Source organism: Paramisgurnus dabryanus, chromosome 6, assembly GCF_030506205.2.
Source record: "Paramisgurnus dabryanus chromosome 6, PD_genome_1.1, whole genome shotgun sequence".
NCBI classification, from domain to species: Eukaryota; Metazoa; Chordata; class Actinopteri; order Cypriniformes; family Cobitidae; genus Paramisgurnus; species Paramisgurnus dabryanus.
Genome location: NC_133342.1, coordinates 36142855 through 36160892, shown reverse-complemented (window position 1 = coordinate 36160892; position 18038 = coordinate 36142855). Strand labels below are relative to the sequence as shown.

The window sequence follows — 18038 nt, the reverse complement described above, 5'->3', positions numbered from 1 at the left end:
GTGAGCATTGTGGTGATAGTTTTTATTTATTCTCATGCAAATAACGATTAAAATATTTTCATAACTTTGTTGTGTGGCTGTATTACGTTTATGTTATGTAAATAATAGTTAAAATGTTTTCATAAGAAACCTTAATGTATATGAACTTGATTTGTAAGAGTACTTTGGGGTTGGACCTTGCTTGCGTTTCTTGGGTCCGATTTCAAAGCCCCCAAACCCTTTCAGCGGTGAGGGTGGACGCAGCGATGTCCTCTGCTGGCGTCAAGTCCTGAGGCAGATCCACCTCCCGTTACACGGCGTGCCCGATTTATGCTGGCAAGCGTGGGATTCCCCCGTACAAGGACGTCGGTCTCCTCGGCTGTGAACCGCTCCTGGCGTGCGCCTGGTAAATCCGTCATAATAATAGCAACCCGCCATGGAACTTGCGCCCTTGCGTTTAAAGGGAATGTTGGCTAGCGTTCTGATTGGTTTATTTGACGTTACGCCCAAACCACAACTATGAATAATGAACCTACTTCAGACCAACCCCTTATTGATTTGCGCCCGGCACAAGAGTTATTTCTCACGCCGGGAAAATAGCAACAGCGCCCAAGATCCGCCCACAAACTCACTTGCGCGTTGCGCTTCGCACTTGCGTTTCAGATCGTTAAAATAGAGCCCATGGTCTGTTTACACACACACAGAGCTACTGAACTGAACTGCTCTGTTAAAATCAGCCAATGGCAGCAATTTAATGCATTTAGGCATGTATGGTCAAGACGATCTGCTGCAGTTCAAACCGAGAGTCAGAATGGGGAAGAAAGGTAATTTAAGTGACTTTGAGCGTGGCGTGGTTGTTGATGCCAGACGGGCCGGTCTGAGCATTTTAGAAACTGCTGTTCTACTGGGATTTTCACACACAACCATCTCTAGGGTTTACAGAAAATGGTCCAAAAAAAGAGAAAATATCCATTGAGTGGCAGTTTTGTGGGCGCAAATGCCTTGTTGATGCCAGAGTAAAGTAAAAAGTAAAGCAGGTCAGAGAAGAATAGTCAGACTGGTTCGAGCTGATAGAAAGGCAACAGTAACTCAAATAACCACTCGTTACAACCGAGATATACAGAAGAGCATCTCTAAACGCACAACACGTCGAACCTTGAGGCGGATGGGCTACAGCAGCAGAAGACCACACTGGGTGCCACTCCTGACAGCTAAGAACAGGAAACTGAGGCTACAATTCGCACAGGACAACCAAAATTGGACAGTAGAAGATTGGAAAAACATTGCCTGGTCTGATGAGTCTCGATTTCTGCGACATTCAGATGGTAAAGTTAGAATTTGGCATCAACAACATGAAAGCATGGATCGATCCTGCCTTGTATCAACTGTTCAGGCTATGGTGGTGGTGTAATGGTGTAAGGGATATTTTCTTGGCACACTTTGGGCCCATTAGTACCAATTAAGCATCATGTCAATACCACAGCCTACCTGAGCATTGTTTCTGACCATGTCCACCCCTTTATGACCACAGTGTACCCATCTTCTGATAACGATAACGTGCCATGACATAAAGTGCGAATCATCTCAGACTGGTTTCTTGAACATGACAATGAGTTCACTGTACTAAAATGGCCTCCACAGTCACCAGATCTCAACCCAATGGAGCATCTTGGGGATTTGGTGGAACGGGAGATTCGCATCATGGATGTGCAGCCGACAAATCTGCAGCAACTGCGTGATGCTATCATGTCAATATGGACCAAAATCTCTGAGGAATGTTTCCAGTACCTTGTTGAATAGGTGCCACGAAGGATTTAGGCAGTTTTGAAGGCAAAAGGGGGTCCAACCTGGGACTATTAAGGTGTACCTAATAAAGTGTATTTTACTCAATATAGCATTTTAAACAAGTGCTTAAATGCATAGCAATAAAATAAATACAACAAAATAAAACAAGCATTTTTACAAAAATCTGCCATTGCGGAATGCCTGAAATGATTGCCATATTTTCAATACATTTACAGTAGTTTACCGCTCTTGTAAATCTTGATTAAAATCAACAATGAATACCTTCAGTACATAAGTGAGTCACTTGAAGATACAGAACTTGAATGACAAGTTACTTTTGGTGATGGTATGTGAAAAATCTCAAGCAAAACCCGACTTTACTTTTAAACTATTACCTCTCTGCTTCATACTTGATGGGAGTTTTTGACAAATTTTCACAGCCTCAGGTCCCAAAAGTAAAACAAACGGAATAACATAACTTGAGAGCATTTATTTAACATGAACCTCTTTTATTGGCAATGTGAAGTTGAAACAACATGCCATTCAATCAGACTGGTACTACTGTCCATATCACTGGCATCTGCTACAGAAATACGGGTTAGAATGTGACCATACAACTGTTTTTGTCTTACCTCATTTCCAAGAGAAATTCTTTCCTAAACTTCACGTAAACTACAACGATGAAGCATTAAGTTCCTTGACGTTAAAAATGACACATGACATAGAGGTGTGTGATGCTCTGTGATTTGTAGGACAGTCATTACGCAATAATGTTGCTTCCATTGTGCTTTGTCATCGATACCATTGTGTCTCAATAGGACTGTTTATATACAATCCAGTACAATAAAATAAAAAAGAAATACGTTTTAACATTGAGAAAAGCTTTCTTTCTTTCATCAAATAGAGAGTCCCAAATAAAACGCCATATGTAAATAAAATACATAAAAGATTAATGCTGTTAAAGTGAAAGCAAATACTCAAAAGTGACCAGGATATAGCCTCACTGTATCTCAAAAAGTTGAGTAAAAGATGATTATTCTGGTAAAGATAAAGATGTTTGTGCTGTAGTGTTAAAGTAAAACAGATACTCCTAAACTGTTTTACGATATATATGACAAAAACACAAGGGTTGATGTAGTAGAGAAAGTCATTCATTTACATAATTTATAAAACTATTATACTGTAAAATAATATATAGTTGTTTATTATAAGGAAAAATTGGTTGAATTTAGTTAATGCTGTTTAACTAACAATGACGACTACTACAGCATTTCTTAATCTTTCTTGATGTCAAAATTCAAAAGTTGTATCTTATAAGATCAGTTAATTTGAAGTGAAATAACATGAACATTTTTGATTTTGCATGAACTAACACTAACAAAGACTAATAAATGACAAAAAACTTCCTTATTGTTAGTTCATGTTAGCTAACCTTATTCACTGTAAAGGTGTACTTTTTTAAAAGAGTTCCGCCCTGGCGACAGCTAGGAAAATTTTTTGACCATACTATTTCAACGTACAATAATTTAATTCATATACGTAGCAATATTGTTATGTGGTTCATAAAACGAAATCCAGTTACACAGATCTTTTGTATATGTTTCAGCAACGATCCATTACGTCAAACCTGTATTTCCTTAACCATCCAATTCCTGTACAACTCCTTAATAAAGCACAGGGTGTGGCCACGCACAGTCCAGTTTTGGCAAGACTGAGCCCTTTTTAAAAGACAAGCAGACAGGTTTCCTTTCACAATTTACATTTTGACCAGGAGAGTGTGAAGGCCAAAGAGGAACAAGAAGCTAACAGAGGTAATAGAAAATTAACGTCATATGATTTGCATGATGGCTTATTTAATCTCTATCTATAGTTTGATTCGTATATTTTAAACTTACATTCAAGGCTCAATTTAAATGTTTTATTTTAAATTAAGTTTACATGAGAAATGATCAATTCTTCATTTTCTTTTCATTTATTATTAACTTTTAGTAATTATTATAATCTAAAAAATTATTACATAGTACAGTCATTGAAATGGAGCATGAAGTAAAAACAACTTGGTTCTGCAAGTCAATTCAACCTACTATTTTGAGTTTTGACTTAAAAATAGTTAACATAAGTTAAAAAAAGAAGTTGAAATTTAATTAGTTTGAACTTAATTTGTTAAGTTAAAAAGTAACATAAAAATATATGTTGATTTGACAAAAAAAATTTTTTTTTACAGTGTAAAGATTAAATTTACATTCGGATACAGACTCAGATAAGAATCTTGTTTGAAGGTTTAAATTCAGAAAGAACTGTCAGAAAAAGTAGTCAAAAATGGCCCCAGCTGTCGCTAGGGGGCTAGACTTTTATAAAAGTACACCTTTGCCTAGAGTTCATATTGGTACCTCAAGGGTGCATATTAGTACCGCAAGGGTACATACTAGGACCTTTTTAGATTAAGGCTACTGTCCCAGTTTTCTGACAGTGTATATGCTATTAACTTGATTATACTACTTTAGATTAATGTTGTTATCTGTATATATCATCTTTTCCTCAGACATGGACAGCAGATTGGTATTTTTGGTGGCGTTTGTGATCGCCTCTGCCGTGCCCTCCATTAAGGCTGATTGGAACGCAACTCTCTTAAATGTAAGAATGCTGTCTGGTCATATGTTAAGGCATGACTGACAATTCAATGAGACATCTGACATAATTGATTAGACGTAATTGTTATGAAAAGGGTGTTGGTTTTTAACAATAACCAACCTGAGTTTAATTTTTTGCTTGTTCTTACAGTACAACATCACGCGCAATGATTGTGGGAAAACTAAATTGTGTGTGGAAAAACCGACCGGATGTGACCCTTCAGGCACCTCAGACTGCTCCTTTACCTCCACGCAAATTAACACCACAAGTGTGAGCCTGTCTTTCGAGCTTAGCGGTAACTCCACGGGATACATTGCCCTGGCAGCCGGAGGGAGCTCTAATATGGCTCAGGTAAATTCCAATAGATTTAATTGGCCCATTCCTTTGTTTTAGCCAAAGGTGCTGATATTTTTGTATGTAAGTATGTCAGTGGTATCTGCTTGATCATATCCGTGTTCAAACTGGAAAAACCCGTTAAACGTATCGCAGACATGTACCTACGCAGTTTCACTGCAGATGATGCTTATGGCTAAATTGAGTCATCGGTCTGCTGTCACTCTTAAACGTGTGGTGCATGTTGTTATATAAGAAATATTAAATTTTTATTGTAATCTATATTTAAAGTAATGTCACTTGAGCGACAGGAATGGAAAAACCATTGTCTATAAGTAAAAAAAGTAAATCAAGTTTAACTAGAAATCAGGCGCCTGCTCTAAACCCTGTTTTGCATTACCGAGAAACATTTGTTCATCTTTGTCTCTACCAACAGTTCACATGAATCATGGCTTGCTTTTATCATAACATTTCCTTGTCTTTTATTTGCAGGGGCGTAGTGTTGTCTTTGTCTGTGGCAATAATAATGGCACTTTCTTCTTCAAAACTGCAAATTTCACTGCAAACAACACACTGCAGGACACAACTTCAGTAAGTCATTACTTTAGCTTAAACATCTTTACAAGTAAATGCATCTTATGTATGAATACACATACGTATTATGTCTTGATATATAAAGCCCCATCTGTTATTTTTACAGCCCACTGTAACAGATGTCCAGTACAGTCTGAAACCACCAAGCATAATTCAGTGTGCTTTTAAGATCCCCATCAATTTCACCATCAACAACGATGCCCTGAGCATCCTGGGCATGAACTCCACAACGTTCAACATCAGCAACATCGCTAACTCAACGTTCACTGCAAGCTATGAAGTCTTTCAGGGTTCAGTCAATGGTGAGTTTTCTCAAGATATGACAGTGAACATGTACAATACACTGAAAGGATATTGATTTCATCCACTTTATTTTATAGGATCTGTGCTTGGAACAGCAAAGAGCACATTTGGTGGCTCAATCACTGTAAATCTGGCTAACGTCAATTCTTCTATTGCCACAACCACTGTTGCACCAACCACAACCAAGGCCACTACAAGCGGCAGCACCTCACCCTTCGGTCTAATGAGTCATGGTAAGTAAACATCTCGAAAGTTCTCGATTCCTGTGTTATATCACATAAAACTCTCCTAAAACTCTCTCTCTCTTTTAACTCTCTCAGCTCTCCTGCTCGCTGCCATCGCTCTGCGTTTGCTTTGATCGCACACGAAGGACTTTTGGAAAGGACTTTTTTCTGAAGTATTCTTACCTGTGTTGTTGTTTTGGCTTTGTAAAGTCGAACAGATTGTTCACAAACATATGGGAAGCCCGCTATGTTTTAAAATGCAGGGTATTTGAACATATGTTTGGATAAACTAGTACAATAAACAGTAATGATTCTTGTTTTGATAACTCATGTCTATTGCTAGTGCACTTTTTTATTTTGCCCGGTGATTTGAAGTTACAATAAAGCTGACTGAATAAAACCACACATGCAGTAGATGATTTTATAAATATAATAAATATATAAAAAAATATTTTGTGATGTTGAAAATGAGCACACAATTAAACTGAGCTCTTAACTCTTTTCAAGTCATTTGCAGGTGACCGGGGCTAGTTGTCACACTTTTTACTACTGTGAGAAAAAACTGGTTTCTTTTCGAAAGTGAGTTGTATGTAAAGGCACAAAGCTGAAAGCATTGGTTAGATAAAAGCAATGATGAATATATTACTAAACACACACCTGTTGACCATATGTGTCACATTGAAACCATTAAACAGCAGGCTAAATTTAAATCTAAAAGATTTCATGTACTGTACACAAATAGCCCCAGTCTCCCAAAATGCACATTATGCCTATTTATTGTATATGTATATGTTTTAGTAACAATGTTAATGATATTTATACTGCATATGTGTGTTTTGTAGGATGCCTTTATCTGTGTTCTTCCATTGAAAATTGTATAAAAGCAGAAGCATGCACATGTTATGCTATTTACTTATAGGACTTTTGTTGGTGTAACCGAATGTAGCTGTTTAATTCATTTAGTCATAATAAATAAACTTGTTTGACTTTGACAAAAAAGACTTTTTCTTTTCTGTAAGTCTGAAATGGTTTGAGACTTTGGACGGACGTTGAAGGTGCTTTACCTCACTCAACTTTTAGTATAAACAAAAGTAAAGCCACACCAAACATTGTCATTAGTCATTTGTCTCTGTTTATACACTCACAGAATTTCTCAGATTTGTTCTGCAGGTCAATTTTCACGTGGTCATAGAGTCGAAGATTAACATCTCGTTTCGGCTTTTAATGAAGAATGACTTCATTGCTTAACACAATGTTTGATTGTCTCATTATCTTGATAAGATGGCGTGAATACTTTAAACTACGACATAGGTGTGGGTGTATTTAGTTTAAGGAACAGATAAACACATTCTCTCTCTCTGAGATGTACTGATAAACAGATGTCTTTTCAGATATAAAAGGCCATGGCCATGTACGTGACAGTAGACAGCTACAGCATCTCTAGACACAGATTTTCAGGACATCTTGTATCATTATTATTATTACTATATTAGTGTAAGCTTTCATATATTAAATTGTTTGTGTATGTGACAGAAACTAAAGGGGAGAGCGCCATCTGTTGTTACAGGTTGTTGCAATTCTAGAGATATCCGTACAGTCAGCTCCATAAATATTGAAACAGAGGTACTTTTTGTGTTATTTTAGCTGTTTTAATGGCAACATTAATGCAGTTATATAATGAAAATTATGGTTTTCTTTATTATGGAGAGGATAATGCAACCATCCACCCAACCTATTGTTTATCTTGTATGGACATCAAGGATTTTTTTTATTTGCTGTGGTCACCAGTGCATTTAATTCCTCCTGTCTGATTGATGTCTTTGAAACCTAAACATGGTTTGTATAACTTGTTCGGAGATCTCCCTAAACCTGATGTTGGTTTACAGCCACAGCTTTCAAATGCAAATGCCAAACTTAAAATTAACTTCTTTAAAATATTTAATTTAAGGAAATGATTTAATAATTTGAAAGGGAAAGTTACATATTAAACAGCTGTAATTTCTAAACCCTTCATTAAATTTGGATGTGCTTACCCTAAGTAAGGCTGAGAGTATGCACTTTAAGCCATTATGCAACTTTTATTCATGATATAACTGTGACTGGAATAAATGTTGGTAAACAGCTTAAATAACACAAAATGGAGCTGACTGTATAGGTGCTTCACGGTGCTATATCCATTTGTGGCCAAAAAAAAAAACTCAGAAGAACCTTTCTGTTTCATATTCATTGTAATGCAAAACAGTAATCAAAAATAAATAAACGGTTCTTTGAGAAACCAAAACCGGTTCTTCAACAGTGCTGCTGTAAAATCTTTTTAAGCGCCTATATTTTTAAGAGTGTAAACACGCAAATTCATTTAAAAGTGTAACTTCTAAAGAAATCGTTCATCCAAACCTTTATGTAATTCCAAACTTTTGTGACCTTTTCCATCTTCATCGACAACAAAAAAAAGATGCTGCTCTCTTTAAAATAATGAAAGCTGATAAAGACCATATAAAGCATTTTATAAAAAGCATAAAAGTGGTCAAGATTGTCTATATAACTCCCAGATTTAACCCAGTAACTGGCCATGAAAATCTGTATGGAAAAGCAGCTTAAACGTCTACTGTAACTTTCTTTGTGTTATGTGAAAGCAGGGGCGACACTAAGGGAGGGGGGTTGAGGTAGGTCAATTTTAAGGGCCCATGAACTACTGAAGCCCCCCAAAGAACAGTTTTATTAGTAGTATGGGTGTGGTTAAGGGCACAACCTCATATTCTTTCATAGGACCCAAAATTGCTAGTGGCGCCCCTGCGTAAAAGAAGGAAGTCAGTCAAACAGGTTTAGAAAAACACGAGGAAGAGGACATCATGAAGGCCTATCATTAAAAGGCTAAATTAAAGCGTGCTTGAAAAACATTAAAATAGCACATCTTATTAGCATTCCCATTTGTGAACTTTATTCACTCCCCAAATCTCTTTTATGTTTGTAATTCACCTGTCTATTATGTGCCTGCCCACACACAAAACATCTTATGTTACGTTTGACCGGGTTATAAATAGAGTAAATTGAGTTTTTTTTTACCATGCTCTACATTGTTTTTACACAACCGCATATATTCTGATATAGCACTTGCATTTAATGCATTACTCGTTGTATTTGAGCATATTTTATGAATTTGATGAAACGCAAACTGCAGTTACATAATGCACTTTACTTTATGTAACTACTCACTGCCCCTAGGGACATAACACTCAGTATTTGTAAGTATATGTGGAAGTATATATTGAGTCAAGTTGAGGAAAATCAGCTTAGATCCAGAGCAGTACAGCACAATATAATACAATGGGAAATTTGTTTTTAAATCATAAACCGAATAATAACAGAGCCTATATAATTGACTGTTTAAAAGTGTTCAAGGCGTATTTATAACATCCTTCTCAATACACGACTGTCCTATTAACTTCAGAAAAATCATAAGTGTCTACTATAAGACCGCTCTCATTATTTTGAGCTATTCTCAGATATCTGTGGAGACTGTTTTAATTATAGCGGAAAGAGAAAGACACTTAAAATAGAACAAAATGTTACACTTTCCTTGATTTAATCAACTTCATTTAAATGATCTCATCAAAGTAAGTTAAGCAATTACATTTTTTATACTTTACAGCAACTCATCACTATCGCCAACATTTAGAATAGCAAGTTGAAATGCCAATTTGATTATACTTAAAAATTGAAGGCTGCAAATATAAAACATTTACATTGTACAGTGCAGTAAACCTTAAAGTCGCCATGAAACGGAAGTAGCGGTTGCCTTATTTTCCCCGTGGTGACGTATATCCGAATGAAACGGCTTTTGTGATGAAATAAGGCAGGGCTGGATTTGAATTTGTCCATCGAGATCTGATTGGATCGTTTAAAGTTGGGTCGTGTTGCTAATTGCTAATCGCTGCGATCTTCTACCGGACCCCGCCCACCTGCCATACTTTTGACCGGAAGTGAAGAGATATCGTTTTGAGGAGGGGAGGAGATTTGCATTTTTGATTAAAGATTATGAGAACACACAAATTTTTTTTAAAATAATGAAGCTCACAGATAAGTCATTTGTTAATAATACCACAATATTAAAAAATATATATATAGTTTTTCATTTCAATTTCATTGCGACTTTAAAAGCTAAACAGCCCTGTCCAAGATGCATAATTAGGGGTGCACCAATGTATCTGCCTTTAATAGTATTGATAAAAGCAATTTTTTTTCCATTGTCGGTTATCAGCTGATTGATTGGTGCAGATTACATATTGATTGATTATTTTGCATTGGGTCAAAATGACAACAGAATTGCAGTTTGTACACTGCACTTTTAGGATTTCACAACGCAATCATTTGAAACACGGAGTACACTGAAAAAAATTATATGCTGGATTTAATATATAGAGCATAATTTTTGCACCCACTTTTTAAACTAAGTTTTACATATAATTTTAAGCAGTTTAGGTAATTGCAATTTTTAAGTAAGTTTTACATGGAATTTTAAGTAGTTTAAGCTTAAAAAATTAAGCAATTGCTTAAAATGAAACTTGCTTAAAAAGAGGGACGCATAAATGATGCACTATATTTTTTTGTAAATCGAGCTAATTTTATAAAAGCAATTTATCGGTAAAAGTAATTCTAGGTAATCGAATATCGTTAGAAATGTTGCATTGGTGCATTCCTAATAAATATCCAAGATATTGCTAAAATAATAAACTCATGGTGAAAAGACAAAAAAATTAAATTTGCACAATTTCTTGGATCAAGTTATCTTGTTATCTTCTGCCATTGACATACATAATATCCTGTTACAAGCACTATTCTCTTCATTTTATAAAGAAAACACACAAGAGCTGAGTGACTAAGTGACCTATTTCAAATCAATAATACTGATTCACACTAACATACTGTTTCATGTTTGGGTTATTTACTGCACCCCCTTAAATTTGCTTTGTTGTAACTACAATAAACTAAATACTTTGAAAATGCATTGCACAAGAGAAAACGCAACATTCCTAGCTATATTTATGAGGAACGGAGAGATGAACACAAAGAACAGAAGATTCAATGTATTTTAAAGTGAAAATCCTGTCTTTCCTATTCTTATCTCTCATCAGCCCAGCATGTTGATGCCAAAGGGGTATCATTTGTTTCCAAACCCCCTAATTTCCCACCCACACTTGACTTTTCCCTGTCCTTTATCTCTGCCTTATTAACTCTCTCTCTCTTTCCCTCCATAGTGAAAATTGTGGAAGGCGTTTTTGTCCTCCACACTGATTCCTCTTTTTCATCCTTTCTTCTTCTACTTCTTTTTCTTCTGAAAGCGTCTGAACTGATTCTGTATTGCCAAAGCTGCTTTCGCTGTCTCTGGAGCCTCCAGATCGATGTCAATCTCCTCTTCAGGCTCTTGTGTAGAGGGCTTTCCCGTTTTGTCCGCCACCTTTTCCTGGGGGACTGAAGGGCAGAAGGCACATAAAATACAAGAGATGGCATATATGAGGGAACATATTTACTCTGTTTAATGCAACAGATCGATGAAATACATCTTGTCTAGTCAAATATCCAGCACATTTTAAGCTCTGACCTCATTTATTTCGCAGATAGGTTTTTGTAAAGGCTTTTGGATTCAGTTATGTGTGGGTGATGAGAAATGACTCTGACCTTACTATCTATGGATGCAGCAAATCTCTACTATACTAGATTTTGTGTGTGTGTGTGAGAGAGATAGAGAGAGAAAAAAACACAATAGGCTATGAGTACATATCTGGAGGATGAAAGGATTTTTCTATGCTTTGTGGTATTGTTAAGGCATCAAAAAGCTTGTCTCTCTATGTGTATTATATTATATGCAAATTTTGTTGTTATAAAATCTTAACCATTGTAGCTCAGATGCAAAACCCGCTAAACCCCATCTTCATCAAAAAATGGTATATTGATAATAACCAGATGCTCTTGGCATGCATTATACATTTATCAAATACTTTCCATTTAAATCCTCTTAATCCCAGCTTCAGGTCATTTAGAAATACCGGTTTGTTGGCACAGGGATAGGGTTTAGATTAATCCAGGACCTTTGTTATATTAGGAGATTTAAGATGTTTTCACAAACACACCTTAGTGCAAGGTGTTTTTAAATTAAAGGGGACATTTCACAAGACTTTTTTAAGATGTCAAATAAGTCTTTGGTGTCCCAAGAGTATGTATTTGAACTTCTAGCTCAAAATACCATATAGATATTTAAGTGTGCTTGCCAAAAGCACACTTATTGTTCTTCATAGGTTTTCTTCTTCTTATTATTATTTCGCACTAATTTTTGGCCAGCTCCTGCGACTAGGCCGTTTGAGACAGAGTTGGATTGAACAGAAAAAAAATTCAGAGTTCACAAATTTTGTCTGAACTTCACGAAACTGGACTTACATAATCCTTGGACCAAGCCTCACAAAAGTTGCTAGAAGGATTTTTCATTTTCGGAAATCTGCGGCGTAGCTGCCAAAACAGGCAGTCCTTCATATCTCAGGAATGCTTTAACGTATTGAAACCAAACTTTGAACATGAATTTGGGTCTCCAATGTGAGGATGCACAACATAAAAAAACAACATTCTAAAATTTTACACTGCCAAAACAGGAAGTCCTTCATATCTCCGGATTGCTTTCTCGTATTGAAACCAAACTTTGTACATGAACTTGGGACTCCAATGTGCACAAGATAAAAAACGAAATCGGCGGCACCATAGCAAGCACACTTTTGCAGTTCCTCCGGAAATGCATTTTCTAGTTTTTTATAGCATGTTAAAATTGCCATTAGGTTTGATAAAAAATTTGCTGGTTTTGGGTGTTCTTTAAAATGCAAATTAGTTTATCTCGCACTAAATGGCAGTGTTGTGGTTGAATACTGCAGATTAGGGGGCGGTATTATCCCCCTCTGACATCACAAGGGGAGACAAATTTCAAACTTTAAAACGTTCGGGCAGTGAAGCAGTCAAGTAAGTTGCTTGAGAAAGTGATGATGTCACGGATCCATGTCGTTCATCCACCATATTGGATTGAACAGAAAACCAATAAAAAAAAGATTCACAGGTCACAAATTTTGTCCGAACTTTACGAAACTGGACGTACATGATCCTTGGACCAAGCCTCACAAAAGTAACTAGGATTTTTTTTTTTTTTGCCTGTCACAGCTCAAACGAAAGCTGTGGCGCAGCTGCCAATACAGAAAGTCCTCCATTAACTCTTTCACCTATTGAAACCAAATTTGTGCATGAATTTTGGTATCCAATGTGAGGATGCACAACATCAAAAGAAAAAAAACATTTTACAATTTTACACCACCTTACAGGAAGTCGTTCATATCTCAGAAACGCTTTCCTTTTTGAAACCAAACTTTGTACATGAACTTGGGACTCCAATGTGCACCAGATAAAAACACTAAATCGGCGGCAGCAGAGCAAGCACACTTTTGCAGTTCCTCCGGAAATGCATTTTCTAGTTTATTATAAAAATGTGCTGGCTTTGAGTGTTCTTTAAAATGCAAATGAGTTCATCTCTGCACAAAATGGCAGTGTTGTGGTTGAATAGTGCAGGTTAAGGTATTATATCCCCTTCTGACATCACAAGGGGAGAAAAATGTCAATGACCTATTTTTTCACATGCTTGTAGAGAATGATTTATTAAAACTATGTTACTGTAACTATGTTACTTAAATGACCCCAAACAAGTTTAGGTTTGCTATCGCTGATAAAATAAAATACAATAAAAAGAAAATTGCAAAATTGGTTGACGTTTTATTGTCATGTTCAAATCTAAACGTGGCTTTATGAAACCTTAGGCATTCCAAAAAGTGGAATTATAAATAGGGATGCAACATTTCTTTGCCAATACCGATATTTGATTACTAAGAATGACATCTACCGATATACCGATAGTTTTACTTTTTATTTATTGCTTCAAATTATAATGTCGACAATTTACTAAAAGTAAGGTACGTACAAACTGAATTTTTTTTTCACTCTGATCCAATTCAAAATAATGTGTTTTTCGCCCCTTTTGATTGTCCTGATCATTGGCTGTTTTTAAACATTCGGCTGCTGTCCAATAGTAGGAAAAATAACTTTTATCTGCTGATCCCGGTTATAGGCCAGTATATCTTTGCATCCCTAATCATAAAGACGTACATTTTGTATATTTATGAAATATGGTATAATGCGTAGATGTCAGCACAGATGACAACGCTCCTATAAAACACACCTTTTTCATTGTTGGTTGAGCCCTGGGTGTTGTTGGGAGGATCAGAAGAACTGTTCTGGAAGAGACAAAAACATTTGGGTTCAACATCGTCTCTCAGTCTTCAGACATTCATTAAGAGTAAAAACAACATTTTGAGTAAATCTACATGCCATTGAATTCAGTTCGCCATCAATTTAGAAACAGACAGGTGCTTTTATCAGACACAGTGTTAAAGACTAATCCACATCTTTTTAATCCCCTGTTTTCAATTCTGTGTCCAATCTGAAACACTCAGCCCTGTAAAGAATCCATATAAAATGCAAACACAACATTAAGCTTAGTGTGTACAGTATGTCCATGTGAGTATATGTGTGTGTTACTCTGCTGATGGCTTAAATACACTGAAAAAACGAACTTTTTGGTGTAGTAATATTTATTAGATTAATTCTCATAATTTCTACATAATAATATTAACATTTATTGAGATACACAATTAATTCATGTAAAAAATGAACTGTGTGGGAATAGTAAGTCTTATTAGATATTTTCTTGTATTATTCAACTGTTTTGTAGTCACTGCACATAGTCCTAAAATAATTAAGTAAATTTTAAATCCATTTAACTAAAAAATCTAAGTAAAATTTACTTACATTTATTTGCACATGTTGTAAGGAATACCCACAATTCTTTGCGCCTGAATATTTTTATTTTTTAAGCTTTATCACAGAATAAGAACTGATAAGAACTTTATATTTAAATATTTGTTAGCAAAATGTCATAAAGGTTTAAGCTCTTATATTTTTGATGTTGTTTTGTTGTAAATAATAATTTTGTGAAGTCACAGTTCAGGTGATCAGGGTTTCCTTACATGAACCCTGTTCAGAACATTGTATTGAAATTCTCTCCACAGTGCTGATAATGCATGTCAGAAACACAGTTTGTGTGCGTTTCTGTTCAGAATCAAGTTTATTCAATGACTGACTTGTTGTCAGTCATGAATTTTGTGTTATAATGCCATTTATAACACTAAAAATAACTAGGTCCATAGAAATATGTAAAGAAAATAACAAACAGAAAATACGATTTATTTAATATTATTAGGACAGCAATGCTTCAATTTTCAAAAAAACCTAATAGACTTTACCTAAGCGATTAAAATAAATCAAACTTCTAAATAAAATAATTAAGTAACATTTAATTAATTATTTAACATATGTTTTATCATGCAATTTTAAAGAGTAACTAAACCCTAAACCAACTTTTTTTAGTTAATGATCTGTAAGAATGATGCTTTATTAGTGCTGTTCATTGATTTTAGTAAGTTTTTTGACATTTGGATATAAAGTGTTTCAATAGTACAATATATGGTGTAAAAACGTCTGAGTGCTGCCCTCTTCAGGTTGAACGGTGGCTACTGCAGTTGAATTTTCCTATTGGATGTTGGGTCCAAGAAATAACTCGTGACGTAAGCAGGTTCAAGCTCACCACGCCTTGTTATGATCTCACCACACACTTAGTTCGTCCCCTCTTTCTCCGTTGGGATCTGCCCACTTTTCTTGCATTTTTCAAATATTGCAGTGGGTGGAGTCAGGCTCTGACCAGGGGTTTAGTTACTCTTTAAGTAAATGTTATCTGATTTTAGTAGGTAAGTTTTACTTATAAAAAAGCAGTAAATTTTACTTAAAAAAAGTTCGTGCAAATTGTTACGAGGATTTTTTTAAGTAAATTTTACAAGTTGTTTTTTTCAGTGTATTCTGTTCTTCTCATTTAAAAATCCCAAAACCTTTGCTGACGTTTGATACCAACAGGGACCCAATTAAAGGTTTATGTTTCTGACGTAAAGAACTTGCACATAAATGTATTTCAGTGTCCACAGCATGAATAAACAACTTGATGCCAAAATGCACTCAGTATATCTATGACCTTGCTCCTTCAATTATAAGCATAAAATGAGATGTTGCCCTAGATTTGGTAATTGTGTCAGTTTCAAAATATTTACCATGTTTTTTTACCTAACATGGAGACTATTTATTTTCAAATCAACAGCATACAGAGCAGGTCTAAGTTGCATGTATCGTTCAGCAATGTATTTCCAGTCAAACCTTAGAAACTGTTAAAGTATTTGCTTAAAGTAACTGATGAATTGTAAACACTAATTTTAAGCACATATTTCCCTTAGCACAGAAAATGGCTACGGAAATACACTCAATACATTCTCCACACATCTCTCTTGCTCTCTTTCAAATGCAAATCTTTGCAGCCCTTCCCCAGTAATCCTTAGTAGAGAGCAGTTCCACCTTTAACCCAACCTTTACTTCCTATTTGTGTTTCCAGCACTCTCTCTCTCTCTCTCTCTCTCTCTCTCTCTCTCTCTCTCTCTCTCTTTTTCTTTCTGTCTGAGCTTTAAAATAATATCATGCCTTATCCACAAAAAAACAACATAACTTTTATCTTAGCTGTTTGTTTTTCAGGGTGTGTTGTCTTATTTAAGTAGGTCATGCACTTCTTTCTTTCTTTGGTTTATTTTATAATGATGAAAAAATTAAGATTTCCCGCTGGGTCACAGTGTGTTGGTTATTATCTTGTTCTCTGTGTTGTGTTACCTGAACCAGCACATTATTTTCAACTCACACAGCAGTGATACAAACAGCCCTATGGCAAATCTCCATCTGCTAATGAGCCAAACTCATCACCAAGGTCAAGCTCCCCTGAGATTTTAATTAACTGGCAATTAATGGGAGACCCCCGCCATTTTTTAAAGCATCACATTTTGATTTTAAACCAAGAAACGTAATATTTTTAATATTAACGCATTTGTGATATCAAATGTTAGGTAATGTAATGCATCTCTATTTATCTCAGTATTACAATAATGCAAAATGCATAATTTACTTGGTTTAAAAGATTACAATCATGCTTTTACTCATTCATTTATATAAATAAAAAGCAGATCTACTGTGAACGAGATGCAATAAATGTAATTCTACAATCTATTTAACTTTTGGCTTATTCTGTAAGTGACTGAAGTAAATAAATATCACTCACCTTACTCATAATGCTGAGCGACACTAAATGTCCTTTGATATAAAAATATAAAACACAAGTGTATTTATCTGGTTTGATAGAGTGATTTGAGAAATATGTCAGAACAACTGTACCGAGAATATTATGCAGAGCACTGCATCTTCATCTCTCATCCCGATAAATCACGCCCCCACCCTCTCTCTCTCACTCTCTCTCTCTCTCCTTTGTAGAGAGCAATTCCTTGAAAATGTAAATGTTTATAAGGCTAGTTTGCTACAGATAATCATAATCACAATGATCCTGGTCATCTTTACATTTAAACTGCATTTTGCCTAATATTTTTCAATATTAAAACAGTTTTTTTATGATTCTAAATGTACAAGTACTGAGGTAGAAAATGTTATTGATTTAAAAGTAATATTGATTATATCACACAAAAGCTATCATTAACATAATAATAATAATAATAATAATAATGATGATAATAATAATAATAGTAGTTATTAATCTCGTTATTATTATTGTTTCCATTAAATTGGATTTTTTATATTGTTATTATTTTTTATTTTAATCAATATTGTTAACTATAGTATTTAATGCAAATCACATAATAGTTAATAATACAGATCATTATCATTATTATTGCCATGTACTGTAATTGCTATTTTTATATTGTTATTATTTGTTTTTTATCTATTTATTTGTAACTATATTATTTAATGCTAATCACATAATAGTTAATACAGGTTATTATTATTATCATTATCATTATTCTTACCTTGTAATGTAATTGCTATTTTTATATTGTTATTATTCGTTTTTTATGTATTTAATACAGATTATTATTAATATCTTCATTATTATTATTGCCATGAAATTTGTATTTTATTATGTTTTTATTTGTTATATATTTTTAACTATAGTAT

The 18038-nt window shown here is 34.8% G+C and overlaps 2 protein-coding genes across 2 annotated transcripts; one reads left to right on the top strand and one right to left on the bottom strand.

Annotated features, from left to right (window-relative positions):
• Positions 1–3448: 3448 nt before the first annotated feature.
• Positions 3449–6252, top strand: LOC135767444 (uncharacterized). The gene is made up of 7 exons (XM_065277164.2): positions 3449–3575; positions 4307–4398; positions 4546–4746; positions 5221–5319; positions 5429–5624; positions 5703–5858; positions 5946–6252. The coding sequence occupies exons 2-7, from the start codon at positions 4309–4311 to the stop codon at positions 5981–5983; spliced, it is 780 nt and encodes a 259-aa protein (XP_065133236.1). The 5' UTR covers positions 3449–3575; positions 4307–4308; the 3' UTR covers positions 5984–6252.
• A 3158-nt stretch (positions 6253–9410) lies between these two features.
• On the bottom strand, positions 9411–17278 carry pcp4l1 (Purkinje cell protein 4 like 1). The gene is made up of 4 exons (XM_065277207.1): positions 17134–17278; positions 14110–14164; positions 10000–11318; positions 9411–9611 (listed from the first exon to the last, which is right to left on the bottom strand). The coding sequence occupies exons 1-3, from the start codon at positions 17140–17142 to the stop codon at positions 11167–11169; spliced, it is 216 nt and encodes a 71-aa protein (XP_065133279.1). The 5' UTR covers positions 17143–17278; the 3' UTR covers positions 9411–9611; positions 10000–11166.
• Between the last annotated feature and the right edge of the window lie 760 nt (positions 17279–18038).

Excerpts from the sequence above, each read along its gene's own strand:
- LOC135767444 (XM_065277164.2), top strand. The coding sequence starts at position 4,309 with ATGGACAGCAGATTGGTATTTTTGGTGGCGTTTGTGATCGCCTCTGCC. Across the intron at positions 4,747-5,220 it reads GGAGCTCTAATATGGCTCAG|GGGCGTAGTGTTGTCTTTGT; the intron begins GTAAATTCCAAT and ends TTTTATTTGCAG. Across the intron at positions 5,320-5,428 it reads CACTGCAGGACACAACTTCA|CCCACTGTAACAGATGTCCA; the intron begins GTAAGTCATTAC and ends TTATTTTTACAG.
- pcp4l1 (XM_065277207.1), bottom strand. Across the intron at positions 11,319-14,109 it reads CTCAACCAACAATGAAAAAG|TCCCCCAGGAAAAGGTGGCG; the intron begins GTGTGTTTTATA and ends TCTGCCCTTCAG.